This window comes from Oryctolagus cuniculus, chromosome 7 (assembly GCF_051225735.1).
Source record: "Oryctolagus cuniculus isolate XC-2025 breed Fujian yellow rabbit chromosome 7, ASM5122573v1, whole genome shotgun sequence".
Lineage (NCBI taxonomy): Eukaryota > Metazoa > Chordata > Mammalia > Lagomorpha > Leporidae > Oryctolagus > Oryctolagus cuniculus.
In genome coordinates this window covers 121,338,069-121,357,462 of record NC_142873.1, presented here as the reverse complement: position 1 = coordinate 121,357,462, position 19,394 = coordinate 121,338,069, and the positions used below count along the sequence as shown (strand labels likewise).

General features: G+C 39.5%; 1 protein-coding gene across 7 annotated transcripts in view; it reads left to right on the top strand.

The window, feature by feature from the left end:
- ZFYVE9 (zinc finger FYVE-type containing 9) overlaps nt 1-19,394 on the top strand; it is a 213,141-nt gene that overhangs the window by 150,087 nt on the left and 43,660 nt on the right. For 6 of the 7 annotated variants that reach the window (XM_051857767.3, XM_051857766.3, XM_051857765.3 and 3 more), the window contains 2 exons: nt 2,557-2,679; nt 5,023-5,178. In XM_051857767.3, coding sequence (XP_051713727.1) covers nt 2,557-2,679; nt 5,023-5,178 — 279 coding nt within the window. Of the gene's footprint in view, nt 1-205; nt 232-2,556; nt 2,680-5,022; nt 5,179-19,394 lie in introns of all 7 variants that reach the window. The other variant, XR_016211026.1, reaches the window with a different exon arrangement.

Below are 19,394 nucleotides of genomic sequence, written 5' to 3'. Positions count from 1 at the left end.
TGCCTCCTTGGGTTTGTTGTTGTTGTTGTTGTTGTTTTGATTTTATTCCTTGTGTAATAATAGAAAGAAAATGAACTTTAGAGTTGGACAAACCTAAATTTTTAATCCTAATACCATTTGATTCTAGTTGTGTGATCTGATGAGCAAGTCATTTATTTCTCATCTCTGAATCTATTACCAGTCTGTTTTGTTTTGTTTTTAAAAGGTAACTACATCTGTTTAAGAGCCATTGTGAGTATTGCATCAGATATGGTACTTGTAAGTACGTAGCAAACAAGTGTCTGGTATGAAGTAGATATGTAATTATTATTTCCTTGTCTTCCTTTTCTCTGCTTGGAATACCACTCATATGCTAGGCTCCAAAACAACAGCCTAATGGATAACTCTACTGTGAATCCTTAGTTAGTTGCCTACTAAGTAGTGTTTTGCCTACTTAACTCTGTTTAATAACAGTTCTTATAGACTGTTGTTACATAAATACTTTTCTCATTATAATTTAGGTATTTTGTACGTCTGGTTCTTTCACTTAGACCATGAATTCCTTCTATCTTAGTTATATTTGTGAATTTTGCTCCTTCCATTGTGTTGACCGCATAGTAAGCTTTCAGCAAATATTGACTGAATGTATCATATTATCAAATCTAGCTGTGTCCTAGATGGTTCAGCAGTGAATTTTCACATAAAGTCAAGCATCCTTCTGATTAAATGATGCCTTCACCCCTTCACCAGGGCCTCCTAAAAATATTCATTTGTTAGTTGAATTGTTACTTGGGTTTCAAACTTTTGGTTCTTTAATAAATCTTAGATTAATAATGAATTACATTGGACTACTCTATTAAAATAAGCCAAATTGCTCGGTTCCATTTTTAGGAAATCTTAGAACTATTGAATCTAATTGTCAGAACCTCTCTTACCAAGAAAGGACAACTATTTATGTGTATTTGCTTCAACATTATATTAGTCTCTTCACCAGAATTTTATGATTTTATATTCCAGTGAGATAATTTCATAGAACTTTGTTTTCTTTTTAAAAAATCACTTAATATTTCTCTTTCAATAAACATGTATTTTTAGCATAGACTTTTTCTATCACATCAAAAAATTGATCTAAAATTTTATATTGGTCAGTAGGGAGTGGTGTTACTTTATTTTCCCTGGCTTCTTATGTAAAACTAACCAAGCACATTCAGCTTTTAGGTTTTCAGTTCCTTTATCAAATATTTAGATACTGAAGTGACTTTTAACCCATAATTTTCCCTTCAAGCTGAGAGAACCGTCATTCTAAATCAGGTGGCAGAATATTTGTATCATACACTGAACCTGTAGAAATTGAATGAGAAAGGCTGTGTGTTCAGAATCTCGAATGTTAACTTGCCTATTTCCATATTTAATGTGTGATGGACTGATTACCTCAGTGATATATGTACTGTACACCTGAATATTACTTAGAGGATTATTTCAGAAATCAGCTGTCTTTGATACTTTTATTTTCTGGATGTATTTTTTTTTTTTTTTTTTTTTTTTTTTTTGACAGGCAGAGTGGATAGTGAGAGAGAGAGACAGAGAGAAAGGTCTTCCTTTTTGTCATTGGTTCACCCTCCAGTGGCTGCCACGGCTGGTGCGCTGCGGCCAGTGCACCGCGCTGATCTGAAGGCAGGATCCAGGTGCTTCTCCTGGTCTCCCATGGGATGCAGGGCCCAAGCACTTGGGCCATCCTCCACTGCACTCCCGGGCCACAGCAGAGAGCTGGCCTGGAAGAGGGACAACCGGGGAAGAATCCGGCGCCCCGACCAGGACTAGAACCCGGTGTGCCGGTGCCGCTAGGTGGAGGATTAGCTTATTGAGCCGTGGCGCCGGCCTGGACGTATTTTTTCAAACACAAATTTTTGAATAGTGTACCAAGTAAAAGGTAGGACTCCCCTCTACCTACCCCAACTCTTTTTGACATCCTTTTCAGAGATTACTGGTAGTATATTATCACTTTTTTGGTATATGATGAGTTATTTTATTTACTTATATATTTTTAAAACTTTGAGAGGCAAAGACAGAGAGGGAGAGAAATGTCTGCTGGGTCACTCCCCCAAATGCCTACAATATCAGGGGCTGAGTTGAGGCAGAAGTTGAACGAAGCCAGAAGCTGGGAGCCAGGAATGCAGTCCATGTCTCCCACGTAGATGGCAGCAGCATCTCAATTATTTGAGTCATCCCTGCTGCCTCTGATGGGTTATTTTTTAATATTGATATTATGTGAAATTCTTATGATGGTTGGAAAATTTCTGTTACATAAAAGATTCATGTTATGATGCAATGCATTTTGGGGAGAGGTTTATACACAGAATCATCAAGTTATTGAAATTGGATTGGACCACTTAAGAGTAATAGGAGTCACTATTGACATGTTAGGATCATAGGTACTAACCAGGACCCACGTTCACCCTATTTGTAAATCCAGTGCTTGTCTCTTTCCTATGAATAATCAGCCCATTCCTCTATCATATTTTTTCCCCTTGACTTGTCCCTCTAACCAATCTATTACAATGTTTTCTCTCCTTACAGACTATGCTGTGGAAGAGAAACCATCACAGATTTCAGTAATGCAGCAGTTGGAGGATGGTGGCCCTGACCCACTTGTATTTGTTTTAAATGCAAATTTGTTGTCAATGGTTAAAATTGTAAATTGTAAGTTAGAAGTTTATTTTTAAAATTAAAATTAGATACTTTGTTGACTCATTCATTACACATAAATATTTAGAGCCATATCTTATTGAAAATTGAGTTCTGAAAAAATTGACTTGTATAAATGAATTTATCCCAGAAATCAACTTATGGGGCTTACTAAAATTCTTGTATTTGGTCACAGGGTGAGGTAACGAATTTGCCATGAAGGAAAGCCAAACAGATCTTGAACTGATCTGAGTTAATTTCTTCTTGAGATGAGTGTGTTAAGTCACTACTCATTACCAGAGTAACTGGTGGTAGATAAATTATTCAGGAGGACCAAGCAGTTAAAACCTTATATTTTAATACCAGAAACCTTAATCATGGTACAGAACCTTCTTTAGGAATAGTGGTAATTAAATAAAATATAGTGCAACTGTTGGACATCATAAATTAAGATTCAGAAGAAACTTCTCAATTTTTAGTGTTAGACTTACGAGCATCAGAATGTGAAGGAAGACAGTAACTTAGATTCTCAATTCTGTTGTGGAGAACAGAGTGTGCATTTACATCGAATGAGTGTTAATAGGGAGCTCTGGAGGAGGGAAGGAAGCTCTGGGGAATAGTCCTTCAGTTCTCTTGGCACTAGTTTTAACTTGACATTTAACCAGAGGCAACCTATATGTTATTTCCTTAAAGGTTCTACATTGATGAAATGTGAGTTTCTTGCCTACTTGAAAATTACACCTTTGTATGTTTGACAATTACCAAAGCTTGCCACCTTTTCCTCTAGGATCATATTTAAACATAATTTGCTTGAAATTTCAATTTACCATATGAAATTTATGTTATACTTAGAAATTAGCTAACCTAGGATTCCTGAATTATATACCATTTTAATGTGGTTGGATTGAACACTTCCTATTTAGGCACATAAAATAATACTCAAAATGAAAGAAAGTGATCTTTTATTAGTGTTAATATACATGGTGGTTTCATAATTTTATTTGAATCCTTTTCTCAATTCCTGTTGAGATCCTGTTTTACAAGTAAAGAAAAAGTGTGAAAGACTCAACACTGTATTTGGTTACATATGGCTTGTGATATTTGGACTGTACCTGGCCTGAAAGGAAAAAAGTAGAAATAGTCTGGAAAAGCCATCTTTTTTTTTTAAACTACTTTTTACAGAATGAGGCCATATCAAGAATTTTCTCCCAGAATTGGCTGTGATTGAAATAGCTAAGATATGTTCACCATAAATTAAATTTAATAAATGTATATAGCAGTGTATTTTCCCTTAGATCACAACCTGAAGCCAAAGCCATAATATTGGCTCTTACTGTTTTTGTTTCCTTCCTTTGCTAAAGTGATTTTTGTTTCCTTCCTTTGCTAAAGTGATTTTTGTAGAGGGATATATCCTGTAATTATTATACTCTATTTTGTGTATGTTTGTATATGTTTTGTTAGTAATAGAATGATTCCTTTAATAGTTATATTTTTTAAAAAAATGATTTATACATTCAGAGAGAGGGAGAAAGAGAGGTCTTCCATCCACTGGTTCACTCCTGAAATGGCCCTAACAGCTGGAGTTGGGCCAATCCAAAGCCAGGAGCCAGGAGCTTCTTCCAGGTCTTCCACATGGGTACAGGGACCCATGCACTTGGGCCATCTTCTGCTGCTTTTCCATGGCCGTCAGCAGGGAGCTGGATCAGAAGTAGAGCAGCCAGGACTCAAGCTGGCACCCATATGGGATGCCATTTAATTATTTATTTATTTATTTATTTGAAAGGCAGAGTTACAGAGAGGCAGAGGCAGAGAAAGATCTTCCCTTTGCTGGTTTACTCCCCAGATGGCCACAACGGCCAGAGTTGAGCTGATCCAAAGCCAGGAGCTTCTTCCAGGTCTCCCACACGGGTACAGGGGCCCAAGGAATTGGGCCATTTTTTACTGTTTTCCCAGGCCATATCAGAGAGCTGGATTGAAAGTGGAGCAGCTGGGACTCCAACCGGTGCCCATATGGGATGCCGGTACTGCAGGCGGCAGATTTACTCGCTGTGCCACAACACTGGCCCTTAGTTATATCTTTTAATAAAAGGACTTAAAATTTTGTTTCACATCTTCTTTCATTATTGTTTTGCTCCCCTTCCAATTATTTTTCTAAGTGTTTAGAAAAGAGCAAGAGGCATTAACATGTTTTATTTTTTACAATAACTCTTTAGCTCAATGCAGTTTTAGTTCACGGCTGCATAATACAGACTCAGTATGTCCTATTTTCTTCTTTGCTGTATTGTACCATAGGTTTCTATGTATCTTTTTTAAGAGTAAGGATTAATAAGTATTTTTATATTTTTATTCTATCTTTAGATGTGAACAGGAAGTGTTGGTGTTTCACAACCAAAGGAATGCATGCCGTGGGTCAGTCTGAAATAGTCATCCTTCTACAATGTCTACCAGATGAAAAGTGTTTGCCAAAGGATATCTTTAACCACTTTGTGCAGCTTTATCAGGATGCTTTGGCAGGTAGGAATGCTTTATGATTTTGTCTGTATTCTTAAATGATCAACAGTTTTAGACACAGATGTAAAATAAGATTCTTAAATTTAGAAGTATGACATGGGATTTTGATATTATTGGCAAGTTTGAATAAGACATGATTTGGGGAAATTATAATCTTTAGTACTTTACTTTGTATGTTTCTTATTATTTACTTAATCCATGTCTCTCACATGCGTGATAGAAATCCAGTTACTTAAGCAACCCTCTGCCTTCCTGAGTCTATATTAGCAGGAAGCTGGAGTTCGGGGCTAAAACTAGGTATCTTAACCCAAGTACTCTAATGTAGGTAGAACATGTATGTCTTAACTGGTATCTTCTTTGCTAGGCTAAATACCTGTCCAAAATTATCAAAATTTATTTGATAATTTAAATGCCCCAATGAGTATTTATTTCAAAAGCAATTAGCATATATGATTTTATTATGGCTTCAAACATAAATTGTAAATATTAATGGTAACCATGTAAAAATAAAAGCCATAGGCCGGCACTGTGGCTCAGTAGGCTAATCCTCTGCCTGCAGCACCAGCACACGGATTCTAGTCCCGGTCGGGGCGCTGGATTCTGTCCCAGTTGCTCCTCTTCCTGTCCAGCTGTCTGCTGTGGCCCAGGAGTGCAGTTGAGGATGGCCCAAGTGCTTGGGCCCTACACCTGCCTGGGAGACCAGGATAAGCACCTGGCTCCTGGCTTCGGATCAGCACTGTGTGCCAGCTGCAACATGCCGACCACAGCAGCCATTGGAGGGTGAACCAATGGAAGGAAGACCTTTCTCTCTGTCTCTCTCTCTCACTGTCCACTCTGCCTGTCAAAAAAAAATTTTTTTTAAAGCCATAGCTATTAGCAGTTGGAGAAGGCAAAGGATATTAATATAAACAAATTGAAATACTAAAATTGAAAGAGGAAGAAATTAAGTGTATTATCTGACATGGTGAAGTTTTACATCCACAGTGACTTAGAAGGTAAGAAGTGCTTATAAATGGACTAAATTTTCATTTATTATTGTAACAGTAAATTGGGAAATAATCTATAGTTGACAAATAAGGAACTAGTAGTATAAATTAGGAATTTTTAAAAATTAATAATAAAAAGACTGTGTCTGAGGAACATGACTTGTGAGGGAAGCTAGGATATTAAAACTATATTTCATATATTTTTAGTATTTTATAAATTTGCTAAAAATATCAATTATTCTTAGTGAAGTAGTTCTATTTGTAAAATTCTATGCCAAAGACATTATCTCAAATATAAAATGTTTTTGTGAATGAGTGTGTTTATTACAGCATTCCCTAAATTTAACACAAAAATTTAGAATCAACCTAAATAGCCTGCTGTCAATGAAAGTTGCACTGTTGTACACTTATTGGATGTATGCATCTTTTTTAGAACATTTTCAGCCATTACTATTTATCTAAATAATTCAGTCACATGGAAAATGCTTTTGAAATAAGTTCTAAAGCAGGATGTAATATTGCATTGTTAATGTGATTATAGCCTATACATAAAAGATTATGCCTTTATGTCTTAATTAGCCTTTGTGATGATTCAGGTTTAATCATGCATAAGGGCAAGGTGATATGTTGAAAACTGACCGTATGGTACCTGTGAAGTGGATTTGAGTGTTTACTGTGTCAGTTCCAAAATGTACAAGATTAATTTGAAGTCATCCATGTTCAGAAGAATTTAGTTCCAGAGATGACCTGAAACTTTCAGTTTAAATGATTGTATATTCATTTGGATTTTTTTTAAGATTTATTTATATGAATGGCAGAGTCACAAAGATAGAGAAGGAAAGATAAAAGAGAAAGATTTTCCATCTGCTGGTTCACTCCCCAAGTGACCGCAAAGGTTGGGGTTGGGCCAGGCTGAAGCCAGGAGCTCCATCTGGATCTCCGCATTAGTGCAGGAGCCCGAGAATTTTGGCCATCTTCTGCTGCCCTCCCAAGCTGGATTGAAAGTAGAGTAACCAGGATTCAAACTGGTGCCCATATGGGATGCCGGCATCACAGGTAGCAGCGTAAGCCATTACACCACAGCCCTGTCCCCTCATTTGGGTTTCGAGAAGGCAACAGGGACTGGGGAATGAGAGGTTAATGAATGTCTGGTTCAGGAGCTCGTCCTTTGCTCTGTGGGCAATGAGGAACCATTGAAAAAAATTTAAGATGAATGGCATAATCAGATTTGCATTTTAGTAAGAAGACTGTAGAAGCAGTATGAAACATGGATTAAGGTCCATGAGTCTGGTGGTAGTTAAGAAACAGTCGTTTGGGCCAGCACTGTGATGTAGCAGGTAAAGCCGCCGCCTGCAGTGCCGGCATCTCATATGGGTGCTAGTTTGAGTCCCAGCTGCCCCACTTTCAATCCAGCTCTCTGCTATGGCCTGGGAAAGTAGTGGAAGATGGCCCAATTCCTTGGGTCCCTGCACCCATGTGGGAAGACCCAGAGGAAGCTCTTGGCTCCTGGCTTTAGCTTGGCACAGCTCCGGCCATTGCAGCCAATTGGGAAACGAACCAGCAGGTGGAAGACCTCTCTTTACACTGCCTCTCCTATTCTCTCTGTGTAACTCTGACTTTCAAATAAATAAATCTTAAAAAAAAAAAAGTAGTTGTGGAATATAAGCAAATCTGGTATATTCATTCTCTGTAATTCTGCTCAACAATAAAAATGAACAAACTGCTGCTGTATGCAACAGCATGGGTGAATCTCAAACACATTATACTGAGCAAAAGAAGCCAGGCACAAAATTGTACATATTGGACGATTCTATTTATATGAGTGTCTGGAACAGGCAAAATTAATCTGTGGTAATAGAAGTCAGATTAGGATTTGCTTAAAGTGAAGTGGAGATGCAAGTACTTTGTTTAATTGACTACTACAGAGGGGCCCAGAGAATTTTGTGAGTTGATGTTCTGTATCTTGATAGGGATAGTGTTTACACATTTGCCAAAGCTGATGGAATTATATACTTAAAACCTGTGGGGTTTGTATATAAATTATGCCTTAAAATTTATTTTTTTAAAAAAGCTGTTACTCAGGTCAGTAGGATTTGGTAACTGAGTATGAGGTGTTAAAGGGACAGGTCAAGTTTTGGCTTCTGATTTCTTTCTTGGGCATTGGTCTTATTCACTGAGATAGGGAATAGAAGAGGAACAGAGGAGAGATGAGTTCTTTGTTTAGTCTGTTGAATTTGAAATAATGACATCTTGTGAAATATGTAAGTGGTGGTTGAATTTATATATGGATGTAGACCTTAGGAAATAGATCTGGGCTAAAATACAAATTTGGGAGAAACTACTTTCATGCAATAGTTGAACCTATGCTTGTGAGTGGGTTAAGCCAATGTGAAGATACTAGAACTGTGAATGGAAGATATTAGAAGAATGTAAGAGACTAGAACAGTCCTGGAAGATACCCTATGGCAAGATGGTGAGTCATTGCATGAGTCATTAAAATATGTTCAAATTAAAGGGTTATGCATTTTTTGGAAGTGTCCTTATATATCAGCAGGATCCATTTTGAACCATTGAAATATGAATATTCTACAACAAAAATTACCTTAAAGTGATTATAAGATTATAAGACCATGAAACATCTAAGCCATCTTAAAATATTTTCCATGATATAGGATGGAGACATATACTTATGTACAAGGAGGGATCTTTAAAAAGTTCATGGGGACGTCCTTGAAAAAGTGTACATGGATTTTTGGCCGGTGCCGAGGTTCACTAGGCTAATCCTTCGCCTGCGGTGCCGGCACCCTGGGTTCTAGTCCCGGTTGGGGCGCCAGATTCTGTCCCGGTTGCTCCTCTTCCTGTCCAGCTCTCTGCTGTCGCCCGGGAGTGCAGTGGAGGATGGCCCAAGTGCTTGGGCCCTGCACCTGCATGGGAGACCAGGAGAAGCACCTGGCTCCTGGCTTCAGATCAATGCGGTGCGCCAGCCGCAGAGGCCGTTGGGGGGTGAACCAACAGAAAAGGAAGACCTTTCTCTCTGTCTCTCTTACTGTCTACTCTGCCTGTCCAAAAAAAAGGGAAAAAAAAAAGTGTACATGGATTTTTAAATTTTAACATCAAAATAAACTTTAAAAAATAATATGTATAAATAAATCTTTAATAAGTATAAATGAGGTCTAAATATCTCCTTGAATAGGAGTCATTTCACAGTTCACCATATAATGAGACAAGATTATCTAGTACAAATGCTTTCTTTTTAATTGAGAAAGATGACACTTAGAGATGTCACTAGCTTACCTGAATCACAGACCTAAGTTGATGACAGAATTATGACTAATGCTCCCAGATCAGTAGTGTTCTGCCTCTATATATCTACATTTATAGAGATAGATAGATAGATAGATAGATAGATAGATGTAGCATGCCAGTTTTTTTAAAAATAGTTATCTTTAGTATCTGTGTGCAATGTATGTTTTATTAAGAATCCTATTATATGTCTATTGATTAGGGTAGTATTTTGATATATTTTACCATAATGTCCAAAATATCTCAATTCATTAATTTTTTGCTCTGTATAGCATGTTGAATGGAATTGATAAATTGTATTATAGTCTCCTGAGTGTGAAAGCCTGCTGTAAATCACTCCAAAAGCCTTAGAAGCCTCTCTTTGAATGAACTTGCTTTATAATTTTCTATGAATTGTAAGATCTTCTAAATTTCATGTTAATAATAATGTGTATGTAAGCATGTATACATCTGTGTTTCTGTTTTGGTATAAATACCTTTCTTGTCATATGTAGTTATTCTTGCTTTCTACAGTGAGAAGGAAAGGTTTTTATTTGTTTGTTTTGAAGATTTATTTATTTATGTGAACAGATTTATTATTGAAAGATTTATTTATTTATTTGAAAGTCAGAGTTACAGAGAAGGAGAGACACAGAGAGAGAGCTTCCATCTACTGGTTCACTCCCCAAATGACTGCAACGACCAGGACTGGGCGAAGCTGAAGCCAGAAGCCAGGAGCTTCCTCTGTGTCTGCCATATGGGTGCAGGGGCCCAAGGACATGGGCCATCTTCCACTGCTTTCCCAGGCACATTGGCAGAGAGCTGGATTGAAAGTGGAGCAGCTGGGACTAGAACTGGTGCCTGTGTGGGATGCCAGTGCTGCAGGCTGTGGCTTTACCTGCTGTGCCTCAGCACTGGCCTAGAGAGGAAAATTTTAATTTATGAGAAATTACATCCCAAGAGTTTCAGAATACCTGTGGTTACTGTAACAACATGAGGTATTCTATATTGTTTCTTCCCATCTCTCCTTACTTCCTCCATGTTTTTTTCCTACTTTTTTTTAAAGATTTATTTATTTATTTGAAAGGCAGAGTTACAGAGAGGCAGAGAGGCAGAGAGGCAGAGAGAGAGAGAGAGAGAGAGAGAGATCTTCCATTCTCTGGTTCACTCCCCAAATGGCCGCAATGGCCAGAGCTGTTTTTCGCACTTTTTATTAACATCTCCTATTAGTATATTTGTCACCATTAATGAACCACACCAAGCTTCACCTATTTTTTTAATCCAGACTTCCTTTACTCTTCATGCCAGCCCCTCCCTAGCCTGTAGTAATCACCGTTCTGTGTTCAGATTGAAGTTTTTTAGTTTGCTTTTGTTTTATTTGGTTCCCACATATGAGGGGAAATGTATATTTGTCCTTCTGCCTGGTTTATTTCACTTAACAAACAGATATAAGATCTATTTCACTCAAATCCATGCTCTGAATGTTTGCAAAAAAATATGTACCTATTTACAAGCAAATATTCAGAACATGAATTTAAATGAATGGGTCTTGTATCTACCAGGTTATTTTTTTCTAGAGTTAATCTGGTTTCCCTCTTTTACTCAGACATTTCTTGATTTCATATTGATCATTTAGATTTAGAATAAGCCATGTACTCCATTCAGTATGCTGCGTGATCTAATCCTATATCCCCACCATGCTGTTTCCTAGTACCCCAACTATCTGAATAATATCAATTTCCTTAAGTCTTTTTTAAGATTTAGTTATTTAGTTGAAATTTTAGAATTTTTTTCTTTTTTTCCTCTTTTTTTAAAAACTTTTATTTAGCGGATATAAATTTCCAAAGTACAGCTTATGGATTACAATGGCTTTTCCCCCCGATAACTTCCTTCCTGCCCACAACCCTCCCAACTCCCACTCCCTCTCCCATTCCATTCACATCAAGATTCTTTTCAATTATCTTTATATAATAGAGAAGATCAATTTAGTATATATTAAGTAAAGATTTCAACAGTTTGCACCCCCACAGAACATAAAGTGTAAAATACTGTTTGAATACTAGTTATAGCATTAATTCACATTGAACAACACATCAAGGACAGAGATCCTGCATGAGAAGTAAGTGCACAATGACTCCTGTTGTTGACTTAACAAATCGACACTCTTGTTTATGGTGTCAGTAATCTCCCTGGGCTCTTGTCATGAGTAGCCAAGGCTATAGAAGCCTTTTGAGTTCGCTGACTTCGATCTTATTTAGACAAGGTCATAGTGAAAGTGGAGGTTCACTCCTCCCTTCAGAAAAAGGTACCTCCGGCCGGCACCGCGGCTCACTAGGGTAATCTTCCGCCTAGCGGCGCCGGCACACCGGGTTCTAGTCCCGGTTGGGGCGCCGGATTCTGTCCCGGTTGCCCCTCTGCCAAGCCAGCCCTCTGCTGTGGCCAGGGAGTGCAGTGGAGGATGGCCCAGGTGCTTGGGCCCTACACCCCATGGGAGACCAGGAAAAGCACCTGGCTCCTGGCTCCTGCCATCGGATAAGCGCGGTGCGCTGGCCGCAGCGCGCCGGCCGCGGCGGCCATTGGAGGGTGAACCAACGGCAAAGGAAGACCTTTCTCTCTGTCTCTCTCTCTCACTGTCCACTCTGCCTGTCAAAAATAAAATAAAAAAAAAAGAAAAAAAAAAAGAAAAAGGTACCTCCTTCTTTGATGGCCCATTCTTTCTACTGGGATCTCACTCCCAGAGATCTTTCATTTAGAATTTTATCAAACCTGAAAGTTATTTCCTAACATATCTAATGTATTGTTTTATAGTTTATAATTCAGTTAATTAAATATGGTATTGACTACCATGTAATACTATTATACAGAGGCGCTGTGGTATAATAGAGTATGGGTAGGGCCAGTGCTGTAGTGTGGCAGATAAAGCAACCACCTGCAGTGCCAGCATCCCATATGAGAAGAGAGCAAGGGAGGGAGGGAGAGAGAGAGAGAAAGAGACAGAGAGAGAGAGAGAGATCTTCCATCCGCTGGTTCACTCCTCAAATGGCTGCAACAGCTGGAGCTGTGCCAATCCAAATCCAGAAGCCAGGAGCCTTCTCTAGGTCTCCCTTGTAGATGCAGGGGCCCAAGCACCTGGGCCATCCTTCTGCTTTCCCAGGCCATAGCAGAGAGCTGGATAGGAAATGGAACAGATGGGACTCGAACTGTCACTCATGTAGATGCTTGGCGTGGCCAGCAGCAGCCTCACTCACTATGCTACAATATTGGCCCCAATACTTTATTTTTTTAAAAAAAGATTTATTTATTTAGGACTGGCTTTGTGCTGTAGTGGGTAAAGCCCCTGCCTGCAGTGCTGGCATCCCAAGTGGGCACCAGTTTGAGTCCCGGCTGCTCCACTTCTGATCCAGCTCTCTGCTATGGCCTGGGAAAGCAGTAGAAGATGGATCAAGTACCTGGGCCCCTGTACCTGTGTGGGAGACCTGGAAGAAGCTCCTGGCTCCTGGCTTCAGATTGGTGCAGCTCTAGCCATTGCGGCAAATGGGGGCGTGAACCAGCAGATGGAAGACTTCTATCTCTCTGCCTCTGCCTCTCTGTAACTCTGCCTTTTAAGTAAATAAATCTTTAAAAAAGGGGGGGGGGGCATAGTTACAGAGAGAGGAGGAGAGAGAGAGGTCTTCCATCTGCTGGTTCCCTCCCCAAATGACCACAGTAGCTGAAGCTGGGCTGATCCAAAACCAGGAGCCAGGAGCTTTTTCTGGGTCTCCCACATGGGTGCAGGGGCCCAGGCACTTGAGCCATCTTCTGCTACTTTCCCAGGCCATCAGAAGGGAGCTGGATCAAAAGTTAAGCTGCCTGGACTCGAACCTGCACCCAAACGGCCTGCCAGTGCTGGAAGCATATGCTTAACCTACTTCACCACAGCACTGTACCCCCCACAATACTTTATTTTTAAAAAATTATTTGATGGGCTTGTGTTGTGACACAGCTGGTTTAACCACTGCTTGTGATGCTGGCATCCTATATGGGAGTGCCTGTTCAGGTTGCATCTGTTCTGCTTCAGATCCAATTCCGTATTAATGCTCCTGAAAAAGAAGCAAGTGATGGCCCAAGTACTTGGGTCCCTGCCACCCACATGGGAGACCTGGATGGAGTTCTAGCTTTTGCCTTTAGCCTGGCTCAGCCGCGGCTCTTAGGGCCATTTGAAGAATGAACTAGTAGATATCTCTGTCTCTTTCCTCTCTCCATCCTCCTCCCTACCTCATCACTTTGCTTTTCAAATAAAAAAATAAATCTTTAGGGGCCAGTGCTGTGGTGTAGAAGGTTGGGCTTCTGCCTGCAGTGTTGGCATCCCATATTGGTGCTGGTTTCAGTCCTGGCTACTCTACTTCTGATGCACCTAGGAAAGCAGTAGAAGATGGCCTGAGTGCTTGGTCCCCTGCTACTGCATGGGAGACCTGGAGGAAGTTCCTGACTCCTGGCTTTGGCCTGCCCCAGCCCTGGCCATTGTGGCCGTTTGGGGAGTGGGCAGGGTGGAAGACCTCTACCTCTCTCTCTCTCTCTCTCTCTCTCTTTTTTTTTTTTTTTTTTTTTTTTTGACAGGCAGAGTTAGACAATGAGAGAGAGAGAGACAGAGAGAAAGGTCTTCCTTTTCCATTGGTTCACCCCCCAAAGTGGCTGCTAAGGCCAGTGCGCTGCTGCCGGCAGGCAGTGCCGATTCAAAGCCCAAGAGCCAGGTGCTTCCTCCTGGTCTCCCATGCGGGTGCAGGGCCCAAGCACTTGGGCCATCCTCCACTGCCTTCCTGGGCGACAGCAGATAGCTGGACTGGAAGAGGAGCAACGGGGACAGAATCCAGCCCCCCAACTGGGACTAGAACCCGGGGTGCCAGCTCCACAGGCAGAGGATTAGCCAAGTGAGCTACGGCACCGGCCTCTACTTCTCTCTGTAACTCCATCTTTAAAAATAAAAATTAAGAAAAATCTTTAGAAATTGTTTGGTATTACTATGGTTTGGATGCTTGATCTGTTCAAAACTCATGTTGAAATTTAACTGTCATTGTAATGGAATCAAGAGGTAGGATCTTTAAGAGATGATCAAACCATAGGGTCTCCACCCTCGTAGGTGGGCCTGGTACTTTTACACAAGGGTGAGTTTCTTCCCTCTGCCTTACACTGTAAAATGATGCAGCAAGAAGGCTTTTACCAAATGCTAGCTTCTTAGACTTCCCAGCTTCCAGATTTGTCAGTCAGTAAATTTCTGTTCATTCTAAATTACCCAGTCCGTGCTGTTCTATTACAGTAGCACAAAATGGACTAAGGCAGGTATTTACAAAAAATACATATTTTATGTAAGTTATGAAGTGTAATAACAAGATGATCACCCATCAACAAAATACCCATCCTGAGGGGCAAAGGAAAAAGAAGGACAAATCCGTTGAAGTTCCCTCTATTTACTTCTGATTATCTCTTTCCAAACTTCCCATCCTCAGCCCCTAGGTAATCACCATGTTCATTTTTTTTGTTATTATACTTTTCTTGGTTTTCTTTATAATCTTGTCACAAGTATCTTTAACAGTTATATCATTATTTTGCATGTTTTTAAATTTTATGCAAATTATATCACCATGTATAAACCTTAATGTGGTATCCTTTTTTTTTTCTATACTTTTTGCTTTTGGCATTCATTCATAGCCCTAGTAGCTGTACTTAATTCACTTTTAGGCTAATGTTTTATATTCCTTACATAAAATACCACAGTTTATTGATTTTCCATCCAGTTAAGAGTTAACCAGTTTATTATTATTCAGACATGCTCTTTGAAATCTGTGTTTATGTATACTTAGGAGTAAAATTGCTGGCTTGTAAAATATGGACATTTTCAATATTATTAGATGATGTCACATTGTTTCCTTCAGTCATTTGCCAGATTATGTCTACCTGTTGTTCCTGTCTCCAATGTTTAATAGTTATCAATATTTTGACATCACCAGTTTTAATTTTTCTTGGTCTTGTGTATGTAAAAATAGTGTCTCGTTTTGATTTGAATTTCACTTACTATTATTAAGACTGAGAATGTATTCATATATTTGTTGAGTATTGGGGCCTGTGGAATTTTTATTTTTCTCTTTTATTGTGTTTATATTAGTGGTTTTTTTGGAGAGTCCTTTAAATTTTTTAAAACATACATATAATTGACTATGATCTTTTTGTAGCCATTGTTATTCAGTATGTATTAGTTTTCTGTCTCTCCCTCTGTCTCTGTTTTGTTTTTATTTACTTGAAAGGCAGAACAAGAGGGAGAGACAGACACTATGACATAGAGTTCCCATCTGCTGGTTCACTTGCTAAATGAGTGCAGTGGCTGGGTCTAGGCTGAGGCTAAACCTGAGAGTCAGAAACACTATCCAGGTCTCCTATATGGATGACAGAAACAGTTACTTGACTCACCACCCTAGCCTCCTAGGATTTGTATTAGCAAGAAGCTGGACCTGAGTATTGAACCTGGGTACTCTGTTATAAGACACTGGTGTCTTAACTAGCATGCTAACCACTAGGCTAAACCCTCCATCACAATATTGCTGTATTGAAAACAGCACAGATTTATTATCTCAGCTTTCAAGGGTTAGGAGTGTAGGCATGGCTCAATGGAATTCTCTGCTTAGGTTACCTCTGCTTAGGTTGTAATCTAAGTGTAAGCTGTGTTGTAAATTCTTGCTTAGAGCTTGAAGTCCTGTTCCAAGCTCATTAGATTGTTAACAGGGTTCAGTTCCTAGCAGGTCCCCATTTTCTTCCTAGTTGCTGCTAACTCTTGGCTCTTAGAGGCTGTCGCTGCAGTTCCTTGCCTTGGGCTCCATAGATAGTTTACAATATGGATGTTGCATTCTTCCAGGCCAGCAGAAATGTCTTTATGTTTTAAATCTGTAGGCCTAGATTTAAATATCCTATGTCAGGCCAACCTCCATAATTTCCCTTTTGATTAACTCAGAGTTAGCCCATTTAGTGACTTAATCGTGGAAATGATAGCCCAACCTATTCACAGGAGTTGCCCCCACTGAAGGGAGAGAATTAAACGAGGCGTGTGTACCAAGAGGCAAGCAGAATTCTGCACACAACGAAGTATTTCTGTCCTTTTTTGAAAATGACTGTGTCTTTGTTGCTGAGTGGTATTCCATTTTATGAATAAGATACACTGCAATTTGTTTATCCATTCATCTGTGATGTAGAGAAAATCCTAGTTATTTTGGATCTTTACTTCCACTTTGTATTTAATTTTTTTGGCTTTTCTAGTGGACGTATCACTGTAGTTCTCACTTCCCCATGACTGATGGTACTGACCATGTTTCCGTACTTGCCTATCTCCATCTCCATCTCCATCTCTCCTTTTGTCAGTTAAAAATAAGGGTTTCTTTTCCTTGAGTTTTTAGTACTTTATAAGTTTTGAATACAGCCCCAAATTTAATCAGATAATATGTCTTGCAAATATTTTATTCTTTTTTTTTTTTTTTTTTTTTTGACAGGCAGAGTGGACAGTGAGAGAGAGACAGAGAGAAAGGTCTTCCTTTGCCATTGGTTCACCCTCCAATGGCCGCCCCGGCTGGCGCGCTGCGGCCAGCACACCGCGCTGATCCGATGGCAGGAGCCAGGTACTTATCCTGGTCTCCTATGGGGTGCAGGGCCCAAGGACTTGGGCCATCCTCCACTGCACTCCCTGGCCACAGCAGAGAGCTGGCCTGGAAGAGGGGCAACTGGGACAGAATCCAGCGCCCCGACTGGGACTAGAACCTGGTGTGCTGGCGCCGCAAGGTGGAGGATTAGCCTAGTAAGCCACGGCGCCGGCCTTATTCTTTTTTTTTTTTATAAAAGGTTTATTGTCAGGTGGGGGAAACGCGACAGGCTGCCTCCCTGTGCACGAGAGAATAGCCGCAAATATTTTATTCTAATCCATGGCTTATTTGTTTCTTTTTAGAACTGTTTTCCGAAGAGCAGAATTTTAAATTTTAATTAAATGTAATTGATCAGTTTTCCTTTCATGGCTTATTCTTTTCCATTTACCAGGAAATCTTTACCTTAACCCTAATTATAAATTTTTATATATATATTTCTTCTAGAAATATTCTACTTGTATTTACTACATATAGATCTCTAACCTCTTTTTTTGCTTGTGGATATACAGTCATTCTAACACTGTTTATTAAGAGACTGTTTTCATCATTGAATTACTTTGAAATAGTTTTTGACTTATGTATTGATCACGCAGACACACACATACACACACATATCTGATGGACCTATTTTTGTACTCTGTTCCATTAGTCTGAATATCTGTCTATAAGTAAACTGGTCCTTAATTTTGCTGCTGAGTATTCAGCAGTATATGTTCGATCTGAGAACACATTTCATCCTTTATTTGGAATGTTCTTAGTTATTGTCTCTCAGTATTATTTTTCTTTCATTCCTTCCATTGCCTTCTTTTGAAACTCCTTTTGGTATTAGAAACTTCAGACTGCTCTTATTTTTTTTATTTTAAAGATTTAATTTATTTATTTTAGAGGTAGATTTACAGAAAGAGAGAGGGAAAGACAGAGAAAGGTCTTCTATCTGTTGGTTCATTCCCCAAATGGCTGCAATGGCAGGAGCTGAGCCTATCTGAAGCCAAGAGCCAGGAGTTTCTTTCAGGTCTCCCACTCAGGTGCAGGGGTCCAAGCACTTGGACTATATTCCATTGCTTTCCTAGGCCATAAGCAGAGAGCTGCATTGGAAGAGGAGCAGCTGGGACACCAACCAGTGCCCATATGGTAACACCAGCGCCTCAGGCAGAGGCTTAACCTACTACACCACAGCACTGGCCCCTGCACTGCTCTTTTCTGTTGTTTATCTCTTGGCCTTTCCATGTTGGAAATAATATATTATATCTCTTTAATAAAATTAATAATTCAGGAGGATAGTAATTCAAACTGATTAGTTTTAAAAAGATACAATAAGATTTATACCATTATTTTTAAATTAAATTTTTTAATTATTTAATTTTTTATTTGAAAAACAGATGAACAGAGATCTCCCATCTGCTGATTTGCTCTTCAAGTGCTTGCTACAACCAGCTTTTAGATTTTACTTTGTCACAGGCAAGAAAACAATTAAAATTATACATAGAATGCTTATTTGTGGAGCCGGTGTTGTAGTGTAATGGGTAAAGCCACCACCCGCATTGCTGGCATCCCATATGGGTGCCAGTTTGAGCCCCGGCTGCTCTACTTCTGTTTCAGCTCCCTACTAATGCACCTGGGAAAGCAGCAAAAGGTGGCCCAAGTGCTTAGATCCCTGCACCCATGTGGGAGACCTGGAGGAAGCTCCTGGCTCCTGACTTTGGTCTGGCCCAGGCCTGGCTGCTGCAGCCATTTTGGGGAGTGAACCAGTAGATGGAAGAATACTCTCTCTCTGTCTCTCCCTCTCTCATTGTAACTCTGCCTTTCAAATGAATAAAATAAAAGTCTTTTTTTAGAAAAGAATGCATATTTTCTCACCCTTGCAAGTTAAATCCTTTTACATTTGACTACTACTTTTTATTCTCTCTTAGTCATTTGCAGTTCTGTTTGTAGACAAGTTTATCTTCTCTTTGCTATTCTTGGGGCATCCTAGATTTAATCCTTGGAAATTAAGAGCACATTTATGTAGGCCAGTGGCATAGTGATAAGTATGACCAAATTTAAGCTGCCTGAAACCTTCCAAGGGAATTCCTACTACATTTCGAGTAAATTCCAAGCTCCTGATTTTTATCCATGAATTCCTACATGATCAAGCCCCTAAAAATCTCTTTGACTTTACATTTTTATGACTCTTATGTTTGCTTTGGCTACCTTCATCATCATTGTGACCTTTTACCTTTCCCATGTAACTGCAGCGCTATTCTTTTGGATTTTAATTGATAGATTTATTCTCTTTGCTTAGATCTTTTCTCAA